General features: G+C 45.5%; 1 protein-coding gene and 1 long non-coding RNA gene across 18 annotated transcripts in view; one reads left to right on the plus strand and one right to left on the minus strand.

Moving 5' to 3' along the window:
• Positions 1-22,926, plus strand: part of Ldlrad4 (low density lipoprotein receptor class A domain containing 4) — a 334,279-nt gene that overhangs the window by 121,739 nt on the left and 189,614 nt on the right. For 14 of the 16 annotated variants that reach the window (XM_087593473.1, XM_087593469.1, XM_087593480.1 and 11 more), the window contains one exon: positions 11,065-11,505. In XM_087593473.1, the coding sequence (XP_087449599.1) occupies positions 11,466-11,505 (40 nt within the window). In that variant the 5' untranslated portion in view covers positions 11,065-11,465. 16 annotated transcript variants of the gene reach the window in all.
• On the minus strand, positions 1,250-6,380 carry LOC147999859 (uncharacterized). Of its 2 annotated transcripts, none has more exons than XR_015643063.1 (3): positions 6,254-6,380; positions 1,885-2,052; positions 1,250-1,421 (listed from the first exon to the last, which is right to left on the minus strand). It is a non-coding gene; the product is annotated as an uncharacterized LOC147999859 (long non-coding RNA). The 2 variants fall into 2 exon arrangements; XR_015643064.1 differs by lacking the exon at positions 6,254-6,380 and adding an exon at positions 4,367-5,454.

Raw genomic sequence — 22,926 nt, forward strand, 5'->3', positions numbered from 1 at the left:
AAGGGATGGTAGTGGAGTAACTAGACTGCTTTTAAATTTCAGTGGCAGCTCCTGTCCTCACTGTGTAAAGCCCACTTTCCCCAAGTTTACAGCTAGGCCAGGAGAGTTCTTGTTTCTCTAAACGTGACCATATTTATCTGTAGGGGAGGGAAGCGGGGCGGGGGGAGTAGGAGGAAGCTCTTAAAATATCCTCGCCAATATTTTCGTTTTCCCCCAGGAAACCCTTTTTAGGTGTTGGTATAAGTTATTTAAAAACTGTCTTTAGCTATTATTTTTTGGTGCAGTTTTATTGAACATAATAACATGTTTTTATTCAAGGGAAGCGTGGAGATGAGTCATTTTAAGTAGAGAGTGATTTCTCTGATGTAGGGAACCCCTTGTTTGTTATGCACTAACTGGTGACTGGCTTTCTTGGTCGGAATGGGAGGGAGAGCCAGGGCTCCAAGGAACACACAAGGGGCTAGGTTACGAGGAGTGACTTACGTGGAGGTGCTTTGGTTAGCAATAAGTGAACCACCAGTACTGACCTATGTAAGCAATTAGTTAAAGATAACACTATTACATTCTAATGAACACCAGGCCTCAGGTTTAACCCACGGAGTGTTCAGCCGTGTACAGAAATCCGTCAGGGACTCATCTTTTTCTTCTCTCTCTATACAAGCAGCTTCTTTTCATCCCCCACAATCCAAAGGACCACACTGCCTCTTCTCAAAGATTCTAATGACCTCAGGGAATGTTGCCCCAACCCCCTCTATGACTACCATCTCAGAAGGGGCCATTAGGTACTCCTGTCATATGTGCAGGCTATGCAATATGCCCGAGGAGGCTTCGGTGACCCGTGCAGCTGAACTCTAACTCTGGTGTACGAGTCCAAAGCTATGCTTGTCTCTGTGGTCACCACACCTTCATAGCAGGGACAGTTGGTACAGCCACCAAGGGATGTGTAAGTACTTGTCTAAGGAGAGCCCCCTTTACACCCGCCCCTTCACTCTCTTCTTTATTTTTCCCATCTCACTCACAGTTACCAATATTTACTTTGTTTTCAACTCAGCACAAACGTCATAGGTTTTTGGTGGTTGCATGGGTAGGCTGGGATAGTTGGGAAACAGTGGGCCACAGGAGACTGAAGAAGAAGAGGATCAGCTTACTTTCCTGTGAGGCACGAAAGCTGCTCTCCATGGGTGTGACCTGAGAAATTGTGTTTACTTTTCAAAACTGCAGGAAGGAGGGACACGGGAAAAGATGTCTATACATCGAAGTAAAGTATATTTACTTTATTCCATTCACGTGCCCCTGGTCTTTCCCTTACACCTGCTTGCTTATTCTGGTGGCCCTGGGCTTTTAGTGCTCTGGCCTCCAGCTTCAGGAGTTTGTGGAGGCCTAAGAGAGAAGGCATTTCTTACGTGGTGACTGCAGGAGACCTGGGGAAAGAATAAATAAGGGTTAGATTTTGTTAGGTTAAACATGGCATAGTTTTAAGTTTTTAAATAGTGTGTGTGTGTGTGTGTGTGTGTGTTAGAGGGGGAGGGGGAGGGAGAAGGGGAGGGAGAGGGAGAGGGAGAGGGAGAGGGAGAGGGAGAGGGAGAGAGAGAAAGAGAGACTTGTTCACAGGTGTCCACTGAAGAAGCAGGTTCTCTAGAAGAATAGCAAATGGTCTTAACTTCCGGGCCATCTTTTCAATCACCAGATGACAGTTTTAAATATAGAGGAAGTGTGACTGATGTGTGATTTCAGTGCCGTGTTTGGTAGGAGTTGCCCTCTTGCTTCTGGAGCTCTTGTTGGTATCTGGGAACTGGGTTACTTAGGTCCTGCCTTTAGATACATTAAGACAGACACTGCTGAGTACTGAGTGTGTATATTGGCCTCTTGCTGGAGGACACTTACGAATGCAACAGCGCCCCTGTAGCCGTGTAACAGCGCTTCAGTAGCTTGGCCAGGTGACAGGTGCGTGGTGTGGGCACGTGACAGATTTCTCTCATCCTTCCAGGGTCTGTGTGGAAGCACAGGTGCTCTTCATGACAGATGGGGACTCGCAGTTCGTTCACACTCAACCTTCCAGGCAAATATGAAACCATGTCAATATTTCCCTTAAGATATGTGGAGTCAGGGTGATTCATCGGCTGGTTTGGTATGAAAAGTTTTCTCATGGATGTAGCATTCATTATAGCGAGTACTGGCCAGTGAGGGTTCATTTGTTATACCCTGGGGCGCGGCTGCTGCTGGCTTCAGCTCTGGAGCCAGCCTCAGACCGTTATGTGTTGTAGCATTTAAACATCTGTTTAGCCATTCATTTCTTTGGATTTCTGTGATCTGACTAAGTGGTTCCACCAACGGAGGCTGACTTGGTGTGAGCCTCACTCATTGAGTTTCAAGCCAGTGTCTTAGAAGATAGAACAAGCGATTGTATCGAGGTTTGGTTTGAGAAACCGCACTTCTCCCAGATGGGTGAAGAATGGTGTGTTATTAATCTCGTATTTCTTCTTCTGGTTTCTATAAATGATAATAAAACAGCAGACTGATTGAAGGGGAGGAAAGACATACCTGTGTGCACTGTGTTCTCCCAGGGCTTAGCAAGACTTTGCTTGATTTTTCTTAATAGGCATTTGGGTTTCTTTGAGTCTTTCTGCCAGAAGACAGGCTGTTAAATAACCCTAAAAGGTGTGTGTGTGTGTGTGTGTGTGTGTGTGTGTGTGTGTGAGAGAGAGAGAGAGAGAGAGAGAGAGAGAGAGAGAGAGATTAAGCAATGGGTTAGTATGTGCCCGCATCCATGCATGCGTGCAGGAACAGACAGACAGACAGACAGACAGACACACACACACACACACACACACACTTGTTGATTAAAATTATTTTGCACTCGTATTAGGTTGTTCTGCTCTAATATCCTACTGGTGTGCAGAGAAACACTGCATTTACCACAGGCCAAGACTGAGCCTTGTGAATGATCAGAAGGCATGTACCCTGGATAGCATGGGTGTATGACTGGAAGCCAGATGGGCAATGGTGGCATGAGAATTGGGTGTTCCTGTTCTACCCATGTCTGCTCACCATGAGCCCTAATGAGGATGCCGTGGAGTTCGGGGAGCCCAGAGTTTGGGCTCTGGGACAGCCCTTCCCTGTTTGTCATGGGAGGTTAGTAGGATGTCTTGACTGTATCATTCCTTTCTTGGGTGTTTGGGAAAGTTTGAATGCACATGAAGGCCTTAAGAAAGCCAGCGTTTCACACGGACAGTGAGTTAAAGAGGAAGAGGGAGGAGAGGGCGGGCATAGTAGCTTGCAGTAACACTCTTGACGGGAGATGCGAAACCACAGCTAAATTCTCTTTCCAGCGCTGCTCTCTCAGTCTAATATTTTGGTATGAAAACATGAAAAAAAAATTGGATATCGAGAAGCTTTTTCCTTTTAAAGGCAAAATTTTCTCTCCTCTTCGCCACATTTCATTCCTAACCCACACATCTTCTCTAATTCTGTCCTCTCTCCTCTGCTTTTCGCCGGGTGTTAATTTTAGGTGACATGGGATGATTCTGAGCTTTGGTTTTTGTCTATTGAGAACCTTAAAAAAATCAAGAGGAATCAACCGACAAACCGTGAAATGAAAATCGTTTTGCATCCATTTGGGTTGCATATGGACTGGAGGTGGATGTATCTGGCCATTTTCCCTCCGAGTCCTGATTTGTGTCATTTGCTAAGGCAGTGGGTAGTAGCAGAAGTTTCAGTGCAGGGCTGGTTCCATAGCACTTACTGGGTATTGGTGTCTCACACTAATCTTCTGTTCAAATGTGTAAGAGTTCACAGGGCAGATGCCAGCCTTGTTCGTCTTTTACACCTGAAGTAACTGAGGCATTCACTGGGGTGGGCATTCAGTAATTGAGTAATTCAGTCACACTCACACTTAGAACGAGAGAAACACGACATGGTCCGACTCAGAGCCCGGCATTCTACTCTTTGACCCGTTGTGTGCGAAGCTTTTGTGTTCTAAATGGTGGGAAGTCCAGAGCCCACCCAGGATTGCTTCAGGGTTTGAGTCCTCATAGCCATCAGCCTTCTTAACTATGGTTGGCGGCCCTTGCTACTTCTAAAAGTGGCTGCAGGGCTGAGGCAGGAGATTGGGAAAATGACTAGGATGTTGAAGATAGGCTTCATAAGTGTAGTCCAGCTCGAATGGATTGGGCATCTGCTATCTTCCGGTCTCTGTGGCGAGTGCCAGAGGTAGTTACAGTGCGTTCAGAAGCAGCACCACAGACAGAAGAACATGGGGGCCTTGTGGGTAAAAACTTGGCTTGTTTGCTCTCTTCTGTCTTCCCTGTGCCTAGTATAATTTCCGGTCAGAGTAATGGCCCCCACAAATTGATGGTGAAATACTCACTGTGTACACTTAGCCTTTGCGATGTCCACTAGGCTAGAGATCGGGATGTATCGTGGCCCAGTCACAGTTGTCCATCAGGGCCTGGTGTAAGCTAGCACCAAGAATGGCTCACCAGCGGGAGTGTCGAAGTTGTTTTGCACAAACGACTTATTAGTCCATATTCTCTTTTAGTCTTGTAAAGAGTGAGTCACGTCCCCCATTCTTCTGGTACAAGGATAACCCTTTCCTGACCTCTTGTTTATCTGCCAGGCCCATTTTAAGACAATTTTATCTTAAGACTTCTGTTGTGGGGTAAGGACTGTCTTCTAGGCTGGAGGTGGGAGCAGAGCCCTGAGTGGGGTGGGAGTGGTGGGATTTCACACTGCCTCCTCCTTGGCACCCACGGTCTAGGTGTTCGTGACAGGTCAGGTGATGTTTAGAGGAACCTTTACCTGAGGACTTTCTGACTCTTAGGCAAGCCCAGACTGTCTTTCTTGCGCGTGTGGGCATTGTGGGCACGCCTACGTGAACAGTTTCGGCATTAGGACGTAGAGATCATGTCAATATTCCTCCTGGTTCCTAGTGAGCAGGTTTGTACTGGTATATACTGGTACCTCCCTCCCTGGGCCATCATCTTCCTTGGTTCTGTGTACATGTACAGAGCAAGTTGGAGTTTGGACTTGGATCCAAATCCGTGGCTCTGGTCCTGGCTTTGTATACAACAACGCGCTAACTTTCGACTTGTTAGTGCCTACCTTCTGCGGATGCCTGGGAGAGTCTCATCTATGTCTACCTGATAGACAGCTCCACACTGCTTCCTCTGCTGCTGAATCACGAGGCGACCATTAGGCTTAGCCCAATTCACAGAGCATAGGTTTATTTTCTCACATTTTGGCAGCTCCCTGCTTTTCACAGGTTGGAGTTGAGCATTCGACCGCACGCTCTACTCATGCTTTCTCCAGCGTTTATGTTTGCAGAAGCAACATTCCAAGGAGCATTGTCATAATCGCTTTCCTCGCTTGCAGCTTCTCTGTGTGTTTGATTCAGACACCGTATATATTTAGCGCTCGCTTCCTGAATTGTCTGCCTGAAGACGGCGCTCCTTTATTCTGAAGATAAAACCAGCGCGTGTTGAGCTACCCCAAGCTAAGATAATTTGAGATGGTAACACAGAAGCTACAATCTGTGTCTTACCTCCGAGTCACAGAAATGAAAATATCATGAGTTACTTCCTCGCCCCGGGGACTCAGCCTCCCCTAGTGGCTGGCACAAGCGCCTTTGACCGGACACCTGAGCAGACTCTGCGTGATTGTGTACCACGTGCACGGCAAGCATGTCGGCCTTGTCCCCCCTCGGCCAGGCACACAGCCACAGGGGACTATTCAGATTGGAAAGGATCTTGAATTTCACCTCCTCAGTTTACAGACGAGGAAATGGGAGTCTAGACAGGGCGAGTGACTTGAGCAAGTCTGAGAAGTGGGGCTGGAATTCAGGAGTGGGACTTTCCCGGGGCACACCCTGTGTTTTTCTTAATCAAGTCACATTTCTTCCTCCTTGCTCTCTTCCACTATCCTCTCTCTTTTCCTCTCGTCGTTCTTCTCTTTTCTCCATTCCCCTCTCCCCTCCCATTCTTTTCCTTCTCCTCTTCCTGACATCCCCTTTATTCCCCCTCCCCTCTCCTCTCCTCTCTAATCTTTACTTGCATTGGTCCTTGCTCAAGTTTCAACCATCTGCCCTTCGGGAGGAAGAGCTAAGTAAGTTGGATAAGGAACCCTTAGCTCTCTTTCTTTGCACATCTGCCTCAATAAAAATCCTTTGTCGCGTTGGGTTTTAAGGGAACTAGCATTTGATATATTCTGGTAATGTCATGGTAGAAATGCTCAAGTGTTTTCAGGCTAGCAACATTACCTCAGTCTGCCAAAGTTGAGGACCACCTCTTCATTTTGTGATGTTATTTTTCTTCCTGGAACTTTTCTGGTGGGCAGAGAGCGAGAGGTCATTAGATACAAGCCAGGTCCTGGACTCTGGAGGCACTGGATGGCTTGCAGCTCTCTGCTGCTTAGTCTGGCTGTCACCTAGGTAACAGACACTCTGCCAGCGAAACAGTCTGTCCACAGTGAAAGGAAATAAAAACACAACCGCAGTGTTGATTCTTTGTATGTTAGAATTTTTTTTTTTTTTTTTGAACGTTAACTTGATTTCGAAAGAAAGGATTTGCCACTTCTCGGTTGGGCTCTGGCCCCTGTGCCCACTGTGTGACCTTCCTACTTCCTGGACCGCATATCTGTTTTTACCACGTATTTCTGTGGGGGAGTGGGGGTGGCAGGAACGCTAAAGGAAAAGTGAGGTTAAGTTTTTGTTCTTGAATGAGTCCCAAGGAGGACTGTATTCCACATCAGTTTTTATGAGCAGCTAGCAAGGCAGACTTATTCTACAACTGATTTGGTTCGGTTTGGGGAGTGTTTATGTTTTTAAAAATGTCCCTTCCTGTGGGGGTGTTTTTTTCCATCGAGTGTGCTCTATTTCCTTAGTTACTGTTGCTCTGTTACGGAAGTGCTTCAAGACGTTTTTCAAGTGCAGTATTAAATTAATTTATTTCCTGGTTAGTCCTTCCCATCTTTCCAGGATAAATAGAACACTGGAGCAGACATGAATGTCTGTCTGTCTGTCTGCCTGCCTGCCTGCCTGTCTGTCCCCCCCACCCTCATCTCTATGTGTATATGATGCAGTGGGCTCTCTACAGAGGGTGATCTCGCGTGTGGTTCAGGCTGAGCCCGTGACCTTTTGTACTTGGTAAGTCTCCTCCCTCCATAATTATTATTATTATCAAGCTGAGGTCATTCAGGTTTAAAGAGCTACCCCAGGTTTGGAAGCTGGGGAGAGCAGGAGGGCACGAGACATACGTAAGTCGTGGTTCTCTAACACATCAGACAGTTGGGCTAGCTAGCTTCTGCAGGGTAACTTCTCCTTCTCTGTAGTCTTGATAAGTAACTCTTGCTAACTGCATGTCGTAGTTTCAAGGGTAGGACGCTCTGTGAAGCGTGACCACTGCAGCTCCTCACGCCTTCGTGAGGGAGTGAACTCTCCTTCCCCACCCCTTATGCAAGAGGATCAGAGCTAAGCAGAGCTGAAGTCTGCTTCTCCACCTGGTGCAGAGCACTCGTAAGCTCAAGGCTCAGGGGAAGATTTCCATAACAGGTATTTGCTGGACCCTTCCATGAGCACCCATTTGCCTTGTGTGAGGAGCAGTACTCAGGAAACATCGTGTTAAATGAACGAGTACTTCCGTCCAGTCACATAGTCGTTCGACGAGTGTCTCTTCACTGGGCACCTGTCAGGCAGAGGCAGTGCCGTGTCCTCGTGAGAAGTGTGTGCTTGGTGATGAGGACCTCCGTGTGGAGCAGACTGTGTGAAGTGCTGGGAAGCCAGGCCAGAGCCAGGTCTGAACTCCTCAAAGGCATTTTCCTTATATACTCTTGGCTGTTAGTAAGTCTTCTCTATTACAAAGCTTGCTATTCATGTCTTCAGGTTATTCTTCATAAATAAATATAAATTATATATCCTATATAAATAGATTCTTTATGTATCACACATATAACATACATTATGCAATATATAATACATTACATAATAAATATACATTACATAACAAATATAAATACATACATAATTTTATATAATTGTAATTATATATAAGAAATGTATTATGCATATAATATAAATATATGTAATTATATTTATTGTTATATACACTTATATTCTTTCATATTCTGTCTCTATACTTCTATTTTTTGTCTTGATTTTTCCTGATACATGTTCTGGATAGTTTCCCTTGGTCTGAGGAGCATTGTATTCCTCTCATTGTATATTTGTCTTTTTGCTCTATTGAATATCTCAATAATATGCAAGACAGTCTTGCTTTGATGGAAATCCATTTGTTAACTTTGCCTTTTACTTCCTGTGCTCCTAGGGACATAAAAAACAAACCAAAAACAACCCAAAGGACATACTAACGAGGCTGTGTTTCGTAGTTCTGCCTTTGCGCCATTGGGATCAGCTGTGTGTGTGGTGAGAGACCGGGTTATAGATTCTTTCCTCTGAGTGTGGATCTCCAGGTTTCTCAGTACCTTTCATTGAAGAAGCTGTCTTCTTCAATGTATGTTTGTGAGCCTTTGTTAAGGATTAGTTGGCTGTAAACATTGCACTGAACCCTGGGCCCTCCCGTCTGCTGCGTAGGACAGTGTGCTATTTGCTGTTGGTGCTACTTTACTTCCCAGTAAGTGTGCAATTTATCTTGATGGCGCATGGAGTTTTGCTCACAATTGCTTTGCAATTGAACTTGGGATTTTAAAAAAATTCAGTTTTCATGTGTGTACATGTGTGTCGTGGGTTTGTGCCTGTCCTAAAATGTATGAAGAAGTGGTTACCTTGGCGTCGGGGTTACAGACAGTTGTCAGCTGCGGTGTGGGTGCTGGGAACTGAACTTGGGTGTCTTGGAAGAGCAGCGAGTACTCTCAACTGGTGAGCCATCTCTCCAGCCCTGGATTTAGAATCCACATGGTGGTTACATATGGATTTAGAATTATATTTTCATCTCTGGGAGTAATTAACATTGGTATTTTCATGGGTATTATATTTAATTTGTACATCGTGTTGGACAGTATGATAAATTTAACAATAGTAATTCTTCTAATCCATGAGCATGGCCTTTTTTCTGTGCGTGCGTGCGTGTCCGTGCTGTCTGCATGTGTCTCTGTGTGTGTCCGTGTTGTCTGTGTCTATGTGTGTCTGTGTGTGTGTCTCTGTGTGTCTGTGTGTTTGTGTTGTCTGTGTGTGTATCTGTGTGTCTGTGTGTCCACTTGAATATACTCCATCAGAGTTTTGCAGCTTTATACTGTAAAGATTACTTACTTTTCTTTGTTAAATATATTGCTTCATGTGAGGTCCACACTCTGATGCCAGGAGCAAAGGGGAGTCATGAAGGCTTGGAGTTGAGGGTTGGGGAGAGAGATAAAGAGCTTCAGGCACATAAGGCACACTTAATTCACCAGACCAGGGTTACACGGCAAGTAGCTGCTGGCTGGCACCCAGGCACGTGGTGTTACACATGGGCCACACACAGGCAGGCATAAGCACAAACACAGATTGGTACATAGGCCCCATGGAAGTAGACAAACACATGTACAGACAAACACACAGGCCGGCAAAGACAGAGGTGAAAAGCTTAGGTCTCTGACCCCAAGGCCATATTTATATAGAATTCACACAAAATGACATTCCCTGAGGAATAGTTACACAGCAGAGTATATCACTGTTTACTTTTGGGGTTCCCCAGACAGATGGTGTCAGTCATTTTGTGCTGACTCATAGTGCATCAGATGGCTACATCAGCTCCATCTTGTCTAAACATAAGCTGGCCCTTGCTGCTTTCTGCTCCCAATACCAGAGTTTCTTCTTTTCTTTTCTTTTTTCTTCTTTTCTTTTCTCTTCTTTTTTATTCCTTCCTCCCACTGTTTTTCCTCCTCCTATTTCCTGTAGTCGTTGTGAGTTGGGATATTTTTATTTCTTTCTCAGTGATTTTACTTTGATGTTTAAAAATTGTCCTTATTTTGGGGTTGGGGATTTAGCTCAGTGGTAGAGCGCTTGCCTGGGAAGTGCAAGGCCCTCGGTTCGGTCCCCAGCTCCGAAAAAAAGAACCCAAAAAAAAAAATTGTCCTTATTTTTATAAAGTGCTGATATTTTCGCTGTCACCTTTATTAAAGTCATCAATCCTAGCAATCTTTAGGAAGGTATCTATGTTTTCCTGTTTATAGAAACCCAGGTCTCGGCAAGCTTGGACAGTTTGACTTAATTTCTAAATCAGACACTTTGGTATTTTCCCCTCGCCCTTTTTCTTCAGCTGGAACCTCTGATGATGTGTTGAGCGAGAGTAGTGTTGGCGGATGTGCTGGTCTTGAAAATGTTTCCGTCTTTTCCATTGGCGTGGTATTGGCTTCGTATATTATCAGTCTTACATCGCCTGTTTAGCTTGTGTGTTCCTTCTCTACCTAACGTCACGAGGAGATGCTGAAGTTTATCGAATGCTTTTTGTGCTTCTGTTTAGATAGTTGTTTGGGTTTGCTCTCATCCCATTGGTGGGATGTGTCATGTGTTTCAATATCTGCTGAGTCATCTTTCATCCCTTGGATGAGCTCCACTTGATCATAGTGTCAGAGTCGCTTTTAAAAATTGGCTTCTTCCAAAGCTTAATTTTACGTTCTTCTAGGGCTGATGGTCATTTGCACGAGTTAAAGACCCCCTTCTAAGACCTCAGGATTCAACTTTGGGAAATTAACTTCTTAAGAGTGTGAGTTCTAAGTAGCCCAAGGAAAGACACTTGGAGATTGTGGTCTTATATCTGTTACTGGAGTTACTTAGAAAATAGATAATGTGTCTGAGGGTTCTAACTGGGGGTTCCTCCTCACCCCTTATCCGAGTGTTCACAGGAAGGTCATAGGCCTCAGTTGGTTTTTGCTTCTTAGTTTCTGTAGGCCTGCTAGTCTGCTGATGTGTTTTTTCTGTGAGGCAAGATCTTGCTATGTAGCCCAGTCTGGCTTCTGCGCCTGTCCTGCCTCAGCCCCCTGGGTGCTGGGATGACAAGTATGTATAACCAGCTAATCTATTGATCTTCGTGGTTCCCAAGGTCCCTAAGAAAGTGACTTCTTTCTTTTCAATTTCAGCAAGAACAAAAGCAGAGCCGAGAACAGCAGAGCCGAGCAGACTGAGAGCCCTTGCTGAGGCCGAGCCTGCTCACTGAGAGGAAGATGTTGGCTGCTGGGAGGCTGAGGAGCCCTTCGTTTTGAGGTGGGAAAGCGGGTTTCAGCAGGACAGCTTCTCCGTCCCTGACCTCACCATGGCTTCAACTCTCTGGCTGGATGGTTGATGTGACTATGTGTCCCATATGCCGTCGGACTGTGTGACATCCAGGTAGCCAGTGGGCATCGGATGCTCCCAAAAGCTGGACCAGCAGAGCGATGGACTTGGTCAGGCTAAAATGGAAGTGACCTGAGGCCTCGCCCAGGCGGTTTCTTCACAACAGGACAGCTTAAGAATTGAAACACAGGCTCGTCTGGGGAGCAGTATGCCGGAAGCTGGTTTTCAGGCCACAAACGCGTTCACAGGTGAGAGCGCTCTCCACTTAATTGGGTGGCTTTGATTTCACTGTTGGGTCATGGGTAACAAAATAGCCAACAACGGTACATGACAAGGAGGAGTATTTAAACTTATAATCTGAACGCTATTTGGAGTCCAGGCTGCCATGGTGATGGATTTTGACAGAATAATAGTATACCCCACCTTCTCTAAATAGGGCTGTTCCATCAACAGAACAATGCATCAGTAATTTTTTAAGAAGAGGGATAGGCGAGCTCTCCAAGGAGAAATGTATTGCTGACCAGTAACCTTTCAATCTTTCCCTTCCATTCTCAATTTTTATCTGCGTGCTAATGCTGCGGTGGGGTGGGCCGTGGTGGCCGAGACAACTTTGCACTTAGGATCACACGCTCATAAAGGAGCAAGCAAGACACAAGGATTTACTGTCCATTTTCTCTGCTGGCCATCAGTTTGCACGTTTTACAAGGAACCGCTGTGCCTGGCTAGCACTGGAACCATGGCCTGAGATGGTACAGTGACCTTGGATGTTGAATTCTGGTTCTTTTCTGATTGACTTAGCATCCTGGGAAACGATTTCATCTTCTGGGCTTATGGTTCCCTGTTTATTTGGAAAAAAATATAGAATATATTTTATATATGAATATATATATATATATATATATATATATATATATATATGACTAAATAGGTATTTAAGCATTCCCTCAAAAGACCTAGAACAAAGCTGAGCTCTTTAGCATCGTCTTTGGCAGCTTCGGCCGCAATCCCAGCCTTCAAATTATTGCTTAGCCCTTAGCCCGTGTGCCTTCGGTTGTTGGGGTTTCAAGACCTGCTTCTTTGTGGACTCATTTCCCTTCCTGTGGAGGGTAGTGACTTGTCTGTCACCTAGCCTCCTTGATACCCAGAAGGCAACTGAGGATGGAGGATGTGTAGACAGACACGTCAAGAGGGTCCTAAGAGTGGTTCTGAGAAGAAGGGGATAAGGATAGAAACAGGAGAGGGACAAGAGGGGGAGCATCTGCTTCCTCACCCCAGCCTCATCCCCAGGCTGGCCCAGAGGCTGTCTCTGCTTCTGAGGATGTGAACAGTTACAGCAGCTGCCATTTCCTTCCTGACTCCTGAGGCTATTTCCATGCCCCTGTTGCCACCGTACACGAGCCGCTACTGGTTCCTAGTGGTCTCCACTTAGGCACATCCAGCTCTCCCCACTCCTCTACCCCAAGGACAAAGGAAGACAGACCAACCTGGGGTTCTGTGTGAAGCAACAAGCAGAACTCCCCATTCTGCTTGGAGAATCCCTGATAGGTAACACAGGGCTTTTCAGACATCCGGGCCAAGCAACGATGACTGCTATTGTAATTCCCAGCTGTGTCTGCTCCCTGTAGCTCCCTCCACCCACCATGCCTTGCTCAGTCCGTCCTTATGCAGCGCCTCCCTAGTTCATATTTTCTTATCCTCTCTCATCTTTTTCTTCAGAACTCTATTTCTCTCTCCTTTTATCTCTACATAGCTGTGTTGGCCCTGCTTCGAGAACAATCACACAAGACCTGGGGATGGAACTCAGGTCATCAGACTTGGTGGCGACTGCTTTTGCTTACTAAGTCATCTTGGTGAATCTAGCTATATCTTGGGCTCATACAGCTACCTGGGTTTTGCCTTCAGAGATTAGAACTTAGTTATTCTCAGTATCACCTAAATCTGCTAAATTGGGACCTTTATCCTAACAAGATCTCTGGTTTTTGTGTATATTAAAGCACGAAGCACAAAAGCCAGTGTCATACAGACAGCAAGCAGTGTTTCAAGAGAGGCCAAGGATGTGTTGGGAGAGTTAGTTTCAACCCAAGGTGTGGCATTTGTTTGTACCTTCCTTAGCCAATCTCATTCTAAGATGCTATTAGATACCTAATACTATATATGATAACACATTCAGGATGATGGGTTTCTCTTTCTTTTTTCTTTTCTTTGTTTTTTTTTTTTTTTTTTATCTTTTCCAAATTCCTGAGAAACCACTAGCGATAAAAATAAAGGTTATACAAGTACTTGGTCTGGTAGTTAAACTCTATTATCAACTGCTAAGATCTAGAGTCAACTGGGAGATGGACCTCTAGAGATGCTTTTGTGTGGGGGATTATATTGATTGAGGTAAGAAGACCTGCCCACTGTGGGCGGCACCATTTCCTAGGCCAGGAATCAGTACTGTATATAAAGGAGCTGAGCGCAAGCATCCATAGCTCTCTGCTTCTTGACTGTGGATATCATGCGACTGTCTGCCTCAAGCTTCTGCAGTTGTGATTCCTCTGTCACAATGGATTGTACACACTGCTAATCTGTTAGTCAAAATAAGACCTTTCTCCCTTAAGTTGCTTTTGTTAGGAAGTTTTAATTATAAGCAACTGAGACAGAAAATTGATAGAAATGGGGCCTTTGCTGTAATAAACTTCATGATTCTCGGGGAGGAGGAAGGGACTGGGATGTTGCATACTGTAAGCAGAGCTTACGAGTGGTTCTTGTGGATCTTAGAAGACAAGAATGGCAGGAAATGTGAATTGCAGAGCCTGCCTTGTAAGGTTTTAGAGGTGAACAAAGACTATCAGGAACTGAGATGGGGCCATTCATGTGATTTTAATACTTACATTTATTTAATCGCGTCTACGTTTATGAGTGGTCACATGTGTGCCGTGGATGTGTGTAGAGGTCAGAGGACAACTTGGTAGAGTTGGGTTTCTCCTACCTTTTAGTCAGATCCTGGGGGATCGGACTTAGGTCATCAGGCTTGATGGCAAACACCTGTACTCATTATACCATATAACCAGTCTCCATATGCAATGTCCCCCCCCCCCTCCAAAGAATCTGGTTTCATTCTGTGTCTTGAGAACTTGAGTTAAGTTGACTTTGAGAGCATTGGACTAACTTGTGTGCCAGAAGAAATCTGGAGACTGGATAAAATTCAGACCAGTGCTGAGAAAGCAGCTATGATAAACAGGGACAATAAGAAAGGCATCCGAAGGATAAAACACCATCTACCGACAGGCCCACCCTTTGAGGGTTCAAATTCATGTGAAGGAAGGTAGCCTAAATGTAGTCTGAAATGAACATAAAACTCTGGAGACTGGGGGTGAAGGTTATAATATAAAATATGTTGGTGGTCAAGTTGATCCTGTGTAGAATTATGATGGTTAATTTCAGTTGTCACTTGGTGAGGGTTAGGGTTAGGGTTAGGATTAGGGAACCTGCTGGAATTACCTTGATTAGATTGATTGAAGTGGATAGGCCCACCTACTGTAGGTGATGCCATACTCTGGGCTTGGGTCTAGTACCGTGTATAAAGGACACTGATGTTCATGTCTCTTCTTGACTGTGGATACCATGTAGCCAGCTGCCTCAGGCTCCCGTCGCCATGCCTTTCATGTTGTGATGGATTGTACCCTTGAACTGTGAGCCAAAATGAACATGTTCTCCCTTAAGTTGCTTTTGCTACAGTGTTCTATCAAGTACTAGGAAAAGTAACTAAGAAACATGGCTGTCCTGGCCGGGTTCCTCCTTGGCTCAGCATCTTCGCTCCTATATCCTCTCCTCTTTGATTGTGTCACTTGCGAGAGGTACAATGACATAGGATGGAAGGGATAAGCTTTCTTTTGTGTTTCCTGAGCAACGAAATGAAACTGTTATCTAAGAAGGTGAGAGAAGACTGTTGCTGACCTTTTTAGTTGGTTTCATTCTTTTCAGTTTTATCCCACATATCATTTCATATGCTCCTGAAGGTAGCAGCAATTTTGCTGTTGTTTGATTTTTTTTTTTTTTTTCGGAGCTGGGGACCGAACCCAGGGCCTTGCGCTTCCTAGGCAAGCGCTCTACCACTGAGCTAAATCCCCAACCCCGCTGTTGTTTGATTTTACCCTAAACCCCAAATGTTTCATTTTTACCATTGAAGGCGCAGGAGCCAGGTGATATGGTCAAAGCCTGCTAACTCAGAGAGGCAGAGAAAGCACCCAGCTGACCTTCCTACTCCATTGATAGCTCAGAAGGAAAAGTTTCTTCTCCTTTTCCTTCTCCATACTGTCTTAAATACCCTTCAAATCAAAGTCCCTCCTATCTCTTAATTGTTTTTTTTTTTAAGTTTACTCCCTGTCAATTGGTTGATTGCTCTGCCTCTTGACCCACTTTATTCAATCCTGTTGACTTTAATCCTGTTTACAGAAAGCTCTCGGTTGAGCCACACCACAACAAGAAACAGGTTTTTCCAGTTCACCACCTCAGGGTTCACAATGTGATCAAATGTCTTGCAACCCTTGGCTAATTGTCTCCGTTGCTAGGAAAGAACGTTGCTTTAAATGGTGCCTCGCTCATGGCATCTGTCCTTAGCTTTCGATCCTGTTTGAGAGGAAGGAAAAAAATCACTAATGCCGTTAGCCATACCTCAACTTACAGAATTTGTCACCTTATCACTTTTGAATCGATTGTTTGGAGGCTGAAGTCCAGCAGACGGCAGACTGGCTGTGGGAAGCTCTGTAGCTGTGTTTGGATAGGAAGGCATGGCTTGTTTGAAATGTGTGAAACTGAAGATGGCAAAAAAAAGACCCCAGAGGATCCCTTTCACTTTCCCCCACCCTGTGGTTAGAAGTCAACTCTGCCATCTTTTGTTCTGAGTGAATGTAGCTCTACCCATAGAGAGGGGTCACCCTCCCACTGGTGTTTTCCTTGGGACTTATCTTTGTACATGGGAATTGATATATTGTTTTGAATGTTCTCAGACCATATTGATCAATTATCTTAGCTGCTTAGATGATACTTCTTAGCAAAAAACAAAACAAAACAGAACAGAAAAGCCCCATTTACTGGACGATTTTGTATGTCAGATTGACACAAGAGTCATCAGAGAGGAAGGAGCCTCAGTTGAGAGAATGCCTCTGTGAAATCCAGCTGTAAGACATCCTCTCAATTAGTGATTGATGGGGGGGAGGGTCCGGCCCAGGGTGGGTGGCAAGCCCTGAACTGGTGTCCTGAGTTCTATATGAAAGCTGGCGGAGGAAGCACCGGGAAGCAAGCCAGTAAGCAGCATCTCTCCATGGCTTCTGAATCAGCCCCTGCCTCCAGGTTCCAACCCTGCTTGAATTCCTGTCCTGACTTCCTCCAAGAATCTTGGAATCTTTCCTCCCCAACCTGCCTTTTCATTATGGTGTTTCATCGAAGCAATAGAAACCCTAAGAAAGACACCTCGCTTTGTAAGTAACATCTGCTCATTGTAAGAATACTTGGAAAGCCACAGACAAGTCAAGAAAAGAAAATGGGTTACAGATGTATGTTCATACAGATGTGTGCATGTGCTATATAAAATTTCTCTGTGTTAACATCCTAACTTAAGAGTCTTTCAACCTTTTTCCTTGAGCAAAGTTCTTCATAAAGAGCTGTGTTCATAATGCTTGTTCAATTTTATAGGTGGATTAGTTATTTTTAGTATCACACTATGAACATTTTCTTTACAAATATGCTTTTAAATTACTGCATAATACCCTTTATATACTCAACTTTTAAAATCATATCCCCCTTGTGGAATATACATTTTACCTTGATGAATAGCTTCGTGCATAAAAGCCCTTCCGTAGACTTATTTCCTTAGGATAAGCCCCCCAGAACAGAATTAAGGGTCTAAAGTAGTGAAATTTATTAAAGCTTATGATGCAATTCCCAAGAGGGCTTTGGTTAATCCTTCCTTTTGAGGCTGCACTAGAATCAGTTTGAGTTGCCAGCTATGTGTTTTCAGCCAGCGTGTTCAGATACAGTGGTCTGATCTCCAACATTCAGCTGAGATGGAGAAGCCTTTTTCTGCCTCCCACATACATACAAGAAACTCTGGGACAGGCTGCTCTGCAGGCAGGCCCAATACTGCAAGCAGGGTTGATCCCCTCCATACATAGTAATGTGGGCTGCTTAAAAATTTAGGTGGTCTTAATTATACTTGATTCTAATGGATTCTTCCAGGCGGCCTTTATTCCCAGCTGTAGTCTGGTGAGGCAGTTGTGTATCAAGGTAGATAATGGAGTCCTGGAAGATAAGACACTGTGGTAAAAACTGAGACCCGGTGCCTCTGGGCCGAGGGAAATAGAGGTTTAGGCTGGGTCAGTCAGGCCCTATTTAGACTTCCCGATACTGTTGGAGGTAGCCTGAAGCTTGTTATAGTTTAGAGTGAGTTGGTAAACATCCTGCCAAGCTTGTTATAGTTTAGAGTGAGTTGGTAAACATCCTGCCATGTGTCTCCTCTGCCTCTGACACCAGCGTCAGATACCTCAAGTGTTGCACAATTCTTTAGGCTTAACCAGACTATTTCAGTGACAAGAGGAAAGCCATTTTAACCATGGTGGGCTATGCGAGAGGATCAGATGTCTGTGGAATTTATAGCAAGCCTTTCTTAGGTTTGTTTTACCCATAAGGAGGATAAGAGTCAATTTAATTGTCTTTGGATGGCTGAAAGGAAGTTCTTTATGTGTGTTGATGGCCATATGTGCTTAGCTTACTACTTCCCAAAAGGGAAGAACCTTTTAAACTGAAGAGTTGGGGTGTCTCCTCTCCTCTATTGTCTCTTGAGTGGGTGGATTTGGTCTTCCTGAAGGTGTGTTAGTGTCACACACACAAACACACACACACACACACACACACACACACACACACACAGAGCGAGTGAGAGAGAGGGGGGGTAATGACAGTGTTTTGAATGCTCTTCTCGATAGCCCCCTCTGTACACCCCAGACCTTTAGCTTCTGGTTCTTAGCAATAGTTTTCAAGGCCATACCTTTGAGAGGGACCCATAGATGACGTCAGCCCGTACCTTCTAAAACTGCTTGGGGTGTTTCTTTGAAAAGATCCTCCAACTGCTTTTTTCAATCCAAGGCTTGAGAGAAGATTCATGGACAACATCTTGGACAAGGATCTTTGAACTGTGCCCTAGTTGGCAAGCAGACAGCAAGCCTTCTTACTTCCCTAAGGAGAAGGGGATATTGCTACACTTCCTCTGGGAGTCTCAGGCTTGTCAGTGTCTGCAGCCCTAAGGGACAGAGTACCCTTTGCTTCTGATGTTCTAACTGAGCAGAACCCCTCCTCCCCCCCAAGCAAGACCAGGACTTAGACTTACTATTTGCTTCCCATCACCTCCTATTCTGTGAGGTCCTAAAGGAGCAGGGTCACATGTTGGGGCTTACTGGAAGGAAAGCTTCATCACATAGGGGGCCAGACATGGTCAGGTGTTGATGCACGGTCTTACAATGGCCTAGCGTCCCTTTTATGAGGGACAGAGTGGGAAAATGTGCTGGTATTAGCATCTCAACTTACTTTGTGATAAAATTTCGAACAATCCAAGGTGTTTCCGTGTTGTTCTTCTGGAATGCCTCTAGTGTCAACCATAACGTGATGTTTCCACAGAGCTGACATATGAGGACTTCCCATGTATACAGTCTCATCTCAAACACAATCTTTGAGATAGCCCTAGAGGTGAGGGCATTGTGTTGGTTTTCTCTTTTCCCTTCCTTTTTCCCCTCCCCCTCCCTCCCTCCCTCCTTCCCTCTCTGTTGTCCTTTTCGCTGTAAACTTGGCAGCAGCTAGAGTCGTCTGGGAAGATGGAACATACATGGAGAAAATGCCGCCATCAGAGTGGCTTGGAGGCAAATCTGTGGGACATTTTCTTGATTAGAGGTTAATGTGGGAGGGCTCAGCCAGCTCAGGCTGGTGGTCCTGAGCTGTAGAAGTAAGCAAGCTGCATGAGCCACAAGACACAAACCAGTGTGCTTCAATTCCTGCTTTCATGCTCCTGCCTCAGCTTTCACAGACGACAGACTCTAACTCGTAAGTCAAATAGGTGCTTTCCTCTCCACCCCCAACTGCTTTTGATGATAGTGTTTATCGCTTCAACAGAAAGCAGCTGAGAGGTGTCGTGCGCTGTTTGTGGATTAGAAGTGACGGAGGCCCAGAGAGCCCTGTCTTGCAGAGCCAGACTCGAAACACAGGGCCATCTGGGAAGAAGCACAAATCCTGTGTCCCCGTTCTACTGTGGTTTCAGGGAGAGGAGAGAGAATTGTGTTGTGTCTGAGAATCTAGTTCAGGCCGTGGGGGTGGGGAGGGAGGATGGGCAGAGAGATAAGAGGAAGAGATAAGTGTGGGTCTGACCACGTTGTATAGACCGAGTCCTAACCTGGAAATGTGGACATCTCTGTGTCGACTTTTACCTTAAACCTGGTTACTCTTGTTATTTTAGGTTTAAAATGGCTTTGTTTTAGGGGCTGGATGATGGCTGCTTGATGCCACAGTTTGCCCAAAACTGGTTCCAGTAGTGTATTTTGTGTGATTGAAAGAGTGCGTGCCATCTGTAACTCTAGTTCAAGGGGGAATCAACGCCCTCTCCTGGCCTCTGTGGGTAGTGCATCCATACGGTGCAAAAGAGTGCGTGCTAATGTTACACACAGAGTAGTTTTGTAAACACCCTCCTCAATGAACCCGATCCTGTTGAACTTATTTTGATAGTTAAGATTCCTGTGGAGTAAGGAGGGGGCAGAAAGGGGACTGAGAAGGCAGAAACGATTGAGCTGTGAGGGAAGAAAGAACAAGGCTCTTCTTTTAGCTTTGTGGCGAGTTTGGAAGGAAATGGGTAGTTTATCCTATGAACTTGAGATGCCATGGAACCAAGTCTCCCTGCTGCTGGGGTCCTCATCATGTGGAGACCCAGTTGCCTGTTGCTGATCCAGCCTGTGTCTCTCACTGAGCCTAGCCCAAGTCCCCCAGGAGACCAGTCCACTTGCTACTGCGTGAGGCTGGCTTCCCTGTAGGGTGTTGGTCCTGTTCCCTTCAGTCTCACAGATGGCTCACACAGGGACGGCTTCCTCTGTATCATAATATTTATTTTTCTGGGGGGGGATGTGGGATGGTTATTTTTTATTGACAATATTCATGCAATATATTCTGATCAATTTCTCGTCTCTCATCTCCTTCCAGATCCTCCCCACCTTCCCAGCTGTCTGCTCTCATGCCTTCTTTCCCTCCTTAGAAATCAACCGGGTAAATTAAAAAGAAAATCAAAGCGAAGTGAAAAAGCAAACAAAATAAGCAGAAAAAGTGAAAAAGAAAATCATGAGAAACACATACATATGCATACCCACATGCATACACACACACATGCACATATGTGCATGCACAGACACAAAACCAATAAAAGACAAAATTGGAAACTACAATATATAAGCCAAAGACCTGTAAGATTAAAAAAAAGGCAAAGCATCATGAGACATGTCCAAAAATACCGTTGAATTTTTACTGCTAGGCATATAGGCCTGCCTTTAATACAGTTTGTATAATGAGTGAGACTCTACTGTAGGAAACGGATTGTTTTTGTAAGTGAATATTAATTGGAGATAGTGTTTATGTCCCATTCCCCTCTCAACACTGGACAGACCCCATCAGGTTTGGACCAGCGTAGGCCCTGTGCATGCTGCCACGGTTTCTGTGAAGTCACATGTGTGCTGGTCCTGTCGTGAGAGAATCACGGCTCGAGCCTGGACAGACCACACCAAGCCAACGCGGTTCCCTGTGGGAGAGGTTTATTGGGGGTGTCAGAGACATGGGGTTGGGGGAGAGGAAGAAGGGATAAAAGTCAGGAAGGGTCTGCTCTTTGCTTGGGAATGTATGGTCACTGCCATGGCAACAGATGCGGGTCCCTGTCGCTTGTGGGTGACTTCACTGCTGGGTGTGGAGGTGAAAGCGGTTCTGTTACCAACACTGTTGGGTCTGGAAGGCATTGTCCCCTGGTGTCTTTATCCTCACTGGCTCTTATAGTCTTCCTGCCTCCTCTTTCCCATACTTGACCGAGCCCTAAGGGAGGGGTTTGATGGAGACAGTCCCATTCAGGACTGAGTGTTTTCTAAAGTCTTATCACTCACTCTTTGTACATTCTCCAGTTGTGGATCTCTGAATTTATCCCCATCTACTCCAGGAGGACGCTTCTCCAATGGCTAGGCAAGCCACTGATCTATGAGTACAGCAGAATGCTGTCAGATGCCATTAGCTTCAGTAGAACAGTATTATTTGACTATCCCCCGAGGTGTATGGTCGATCTGGTCTCTGGTTCCTGCCAGTATCAGACATGGGTTCTATCTGATGGAGTAGTAGTTGGTTACTCCCGTAACTGTTGTGCCACCATTGCATATCGTGCAGACAGGTCAGGTCAGCATCATAGATTGAAAGGTTTATAGCCGGGTTATTATTTACCCTTTTCCTTCTGTAGCGTGCGAACAGAGCACCTTCTAGAGCATGAGCAGTGTAGGCTTGCATCCTGGGTAACTTCTTAACCTGCGTGCCCCCGGACCTGGTTCTTCTTGGGTAACAAGTAGGAGTAGTGGTAAAGGCACTGAGGTTGAATTTCAGCCAAGGATGGTGGTGTCCTGTTGTTTGTCCCCCCTCTGCCCATGCTTCTGTGTTATGCTCGCCCCAGCTACGTTTGGTTCTCCAGAGTTGCTTTCTGCTCCACCTTCGATCACGGATGCCCCTTTGTTTCTGGGTACCATTCTTTTCACCAACCGTTCTCCCATCTCTTGGAGGATTACATTAGTGTTTGAAGGGGAAAGTCTGACCTTCCTGCCTTGATCTTGTCTCCACTCCTGATTTGGGGCCACGAGAGGCTTGGTGTTTTGGTTGAGGCCACGTTTTCTGGACATGGTATACTGGCCCTTCCTTCATAGTTGTGCCCAAATCCCCATAGAGACGGACATAGGGAGGAGGAGTTGGACCAGCAGTGTTGAATTATCTTCACACTTGGTTGATATACCGTGAAGTCGGAAGGACCACTATAGGAGGAGAGATGGTGCTTGGACATAGGGAGGTGTGGGGGAAGGGGCTGTGCGAGGGAGAGACTGGGGCGGCTGGCATCCAGATATAAAGTGAATAAATAAATTAATGAAAGAAACTCTTCCCCTCTCCTCCGGCAGGTGACACCGCTGCCAGTCCACATCGCACTTGATCCTCAGCCTCGCCTTTGCAAACACAGTTCCCAAGGGGGAATGTTTCCCCATCCAGGGACAACAGCTTAGTGACAGAAGCAGTGGCTCCTCGCCAAGGCAGTTTTCAATGCTCACACACTCGTCACCTCTCACTTAGAATGAGAGCATCTGACACATTTTTAATCATATTTTCAGCCTTAAATACCGCTTTTCAAACATAAGAATGGAAAACAGTGCTTTTTTTCTCCTTCCTTTTCTTTTTTCTTCTCCACTCCTCCTTTCCACCCATTTCCCATCTTCCCCTGATGCTCTTGGCCACCGGAGCCCGTTTTCTTGTCCTTTGTGATTTTTTTTCCCCCCTGGCTTCTGAGGTAAAGTGAGGGACCCTCTCTCCTGCTCATTGTCTCAAAAACTAAAGGAGCCGCTGCGACCCAGACAAGTGCTTTCATTCGAGAA

The sequence above is a fragment of the Rattus norvegicus genome, chromosome 18 (assembly GCF_021556685.1).
Source record: "Rattus norvegicus strain SHRSP/BbbUtx chromosome 18, alternate assembly SHRSP_T2T, whole genome shotgun sequence".
Taxonomy (NCBI): domain Eukaryota; kingdom Metazoa; phylum Chordata; class Mammalia; order Rodentia; family Muridae; genus Rattus; species Rattus norvegicus.